The sequence below is a fragment of the Lutra lutra genome, chromosome 5 (assembly GCF_902655055.1).
Source record: "Lutra lutra chromosome 5, mLutLut1.2, whole genome shotgun sequence".
Lineage (NCBI taxonomy): Eukaryota > Metazoa > Chordata > Mammalia > Carnivora > Mustelidae > Lutra > Lutra lutra.
Genome location: NC_062282.1, coordinates 27,317,928 through 27,321,864, shown reverse-complemented (window position 1 = coordinate 27,321,864; position 3,937 = coordinate 27,317,928). Strand labels below are relative to the sequence as shown.

Below are 3,937 nucleotides of genomic sequence, written 5' to 3'. Positions count from 1 at the left end.
TGAATGAGAGGATAGAAGTAAATTTTAAAAGTCTTTAACCACTTTTGGGAACTCAAGTATTTGTTCTGAGGTTACCAATGACATGTTCTGTCTGGGACAAAAATGTTCTATTCTCAGACAAACAAAACAAATACAGGGACATCTAAATTCTGAACAGAAATCCCAGGAAATTCTGTAGAAGAAAAGGAAGCCAAACTGCTTTATTTCCTGCTCCCTCCCCCCATGCAGTTGACAGGCCAATCTCCAACCTTTAATCATTGCTTTTCTTCAGTTTCAAATGTCCTCTCTATGTCCCTGCTGCCGGTCTAAATCGCCATTCCTGCCCATCTAAATTGTACCCATATTTCTAGGTCCATCTCAAGTACTGTTTTGGTGAAGAAGTCTCTGAACCCCCAGCAGAGCTAAGCTTTCCATCCCCATGGACTCACTTTCTCGTAGCCATTGTTATGACATTCAGCTCTTCGTTCAGTGACTTAGTTGCCTTGTGGACATGACTTGTGTTTCCTTCTAGATGTTAAAATCATTAATGTGTCTACCTTGTATATGTCATCTCAGCAGCCAGTACAGGGCTTGGCACACAACTGGCACTCAAAAACATAAAATAAATGTGGCCATTTCCTAGTTTGTTTGTTTATTTATTTATTTATTTATTTGTCTTTGTGGTAGATGGAAGTCATAATCTTAGTTTCTGTCTAAGCCTACAAAAACCCTGGCGGAGCCATCCCTCTACTGATTGGTCCCGAGCCTCTATCAAATGCCGGATTTGCGAAGAGTGGGGGCGGGGAGGGGAGTGCTGCAGAAAAGTCCCCACCCGCCGACCGGTCTACTCAGACCTTGTCAAGTTGCTCCAGGGCACAGCTCGCCTGCACCGCGCACACTGGAGCGCGCTGCGTTTCCAGGAGACCCGCTCCGCTCTCCGGGAACCCGGACGTCCCCGCTGCCAGCGCCTGTCGCACTCACTTCCTGCTCGGTCACCAAGTGAGCACGTCAGCTCCACTTTCCCTATAAAGGCCGTGGTTCGATGAAGTCTCTATTCAGCCCCTCTCACCTCTCTGCAAGGGCTTCTTCCCGCAGTGACGCCACTCCCCCGCGAATCTCTAGTGCGCGTTGGAGACAAGTATTTTGCCTCGGTGACACCTAAGCACAGAGTCGCGGTCCGGCTCCCGCGCACCCACCGGCTCTGTCGAGGATGATTAACTATACAATGGCTCCATGGGAGGTACCCCTCTCGCGGTGCCTTTCTCTAGAGGGCGGATCGGGATTGTCAGTACTTTCTGGCGACTCCGAAAAAGTTTCTTATTCCCAAACTGGTCCCCTGCGCAACCATGCTGCAAGTCAGATGGCGCTGTGGCCGTCTCGCGCGCAAGGCGCAAAGGAAAGGTTTGGTGCGCGGCTCCCCCGGTTGGATGCACTTTGAAGACCCCTTCAAGAGCTTCATAAAAGTCGCTGGAGTAAATGCGCTCAGTTGTCGGCGCATCTCTGGCTGAGCCCCACTTCCTTGCGCCCAATTTCTCTTCATTCCTGATTCCTTTCTCCGCTTCCGGGCGCCCTCACCCAGCCCAGTGTTGAGAGCTTAAGGGGAGGAAGAAGTCTATGTGGGGAGAAGGGGACGCAGGCTGGCGGCTTGTTCTTGTGAGTCTGACCTTTGCCAGCGTCCTCTCTCCAGCTGGTTTGAAGCCTTCCCTCTCCGCAGACGGCGTCCCCTCCCCCGCCATTTCACATTTCCTCTAGGCTTTTCCCTGTCTTGGTCCCTCCTACCTCTCATCCGATGGGCCCCCAGCATCGCTTATCCGCTTTCTTCTTTCCCGACCCGGGGAAGGCCACTTTGCAGTGACTGCGTCCCCGCCCCCCAGTCAGTAGGCGGAGCTGCTGGGCAGCAGGTCGTAGCGCCCCCCGCTGTAGACCACCACGCCAGGCGGGTAGTAGACCAGGTCAGGCTCCGCGGTCCGGTGGAGAGGTGCCAGGGCCTGCAGTCCCTGCTCCTCGGGCTCTGGCTTGGTGGTGGCCGTGAAAGGGCGCATGCTGGTCAGAGAAGGGGACGCGATGCGCCACAGTAGACTCTTGAGCGCTTTGCGGAACTCGCGGCGCACCAGGCAGTAGAGGATGGGGTTGAGACAGCTGTTGGAGTGAGCCAGGCACACGCTCACCGGGAACGCGTATACCTGGCACAGGAAATACTCTTGGCTGAAGGGCACGGCGTTGAACTTGATGAGGATGCTCCAGGTGGTGAGAGCCTGATTGGGCAACCAACACAGGAAGAAGGATAGGACCACGATGGTCACAGATTTGGTGACCTTCGACCGTCTCCGGGTGCTGGCTGCGGCCAGGCCGCCCCGGGCGGCTGAGGCTCCTCCTTCGGTCCCAGCCACACGGCGGTCGGAGATGAAGCGCACCAGCAGAAGATAGCACAGGCTGGTGATGCACAACGGAAGCACGAAGCCTAGCAGCACCTTCTGCAAGTGGTAGAGGCCCAGCCAGAACTGTCTGTCTCTGCCCAGCAACTTGTCTGGGAAGCGCACCAGGCACAGCTCCTCGCCCATCACCTTGATGGTGGTGGAGAAGACCGCGTTGGGCAACGAGGCCAGCGCGGCGGAGGCCCAGATCAATACGCACAGTGCTTTGGCTGAGAAGCAGCAGCTGTCCCCCAGGCTTTGGCCGCAGCATTCGCCCCGGCCATGCCCTCGGGTCTGGTGGCTCTTAAGAGCGGACGCCACCGAGTGGTAGCGCGCCACGCTCATGGAGGTGAGGAAGAAGACGCTGGCGTACATGTTCATGGATGTCACTATGGATACGATCTTACACATGGCCTTGCCGAAGGGCCATTTGAAGTCGAGAGCGTTTTCCACCGCCCAGAAGGGCAGGGTGAGTACGAATTGAAAGTCTGTCAGCGCCAGGTTGGTCACAAAGAGGTTGATGGAGGACTTGCGCCATCCCTGCTTACTCTTCATCAGGTAGAGCACCAGCAGGTTGCCAGTCAGCCCCAACGCGCAAACCACCCAGTACACCGCGCTGATGAGGATCCGCACCCGGGACTCGGTGTCCGCACTTTCTGCCCCGCCGGTGCCCGGGGGATGCCCGGGCGCCGCGCCGTCAGTAAACTCCAGCCCCAGCTCCCACCACAAGTCCTGGAGCTGCAGCGACGACTTGTTGCCGCTGTTGTTGGCCGCCTGTAGAAGGGACGGGATCAGACCGAAGAGTTCTGCGAGCTCCTCTCCGCCAGCCTCCTTATTCATGGTGACTGTCGTGGCTGCGGCGACTGCCTCCAAGCGCAGGTGCCTCTAGGTCATGTTCGGGGAGGGCGGAGGGCAGAAGTGAAGACCAAAGCGAGTCCAACTCGCTAGGGGTTCTGTCCCGGCGAGGGCGCAGGGCGTGCGTGGGAGCTTTCAAAGCCGCATCTGTAGATAGCCCCCGGGAACTGGGTGCCAAAGGCTCTCCCCGCGCGGAGTACACAGCCTTGGGGGCCAGAGTTGTGCTTGGCGTTTGTTCTGGAGGGGAGATCTAGAACTGAGCAACGCTGCTCCTGAGGCGAGCTGTGGGCATCCAAGGGTTCTCTGGCCAAGGTCGGAGTCTCCGATCCTTGCTGTACAATCCAGACGTTCCCCCCACTGCCTTTTTTGGGCACTAGCTTATACCCACCCTGCCGCTCCGGACCGCTACAGGGGGCTCCCTCCTTCTCTTTCAAACCTTTGTCGGTTTCTCTGCTGCTGCTTGGACGAGGTTTCTGTCCCTTGAGAAGAAAGAGAGAGATAGGAGAATTCCGTCTACCTTGCTCTGATCCCCTGGAGGTCTTTCGATGTCGACCTCGCTGGCTCGCGCCTTCATCTCTCCGCTGTTGTCAGCTCCCAGTGAGTTGTCAGCGGTCGCCAACCGAGTTATATTTGCACCCCCAAAGCTCCGGCTGCGGGCTCCCATGGAGCATGCGTAACCCCCGCGCGGG

General features: G+C 56.9%; 1 protein-coding gene across 1 annotated transcript; it reads right to left on the bottom strand.

Annotated features, from left to right (window-relative positions):
• Positions 1-1,043: 1,043 nt before the first annotated feature.
• RXFP3 (relaxin family peptide receptor 3) lies at positions 1,044-3,525 on the bottom strand. The gene has a single exon (XM_047729730.1). The coding sequence runs from the start codon at positions 3,231-3,233 to the stop codon at positions 1,854-1,856; it is 1,380 nt and encodes a 459-aa protein (XP_047585686.1). The 5' UTR covers positions 3,234-3,525; the 3' UTR covers positions 1,044-1,853.
• Positions 3,526-3,937: the final 412 nt, after the last annotated feature.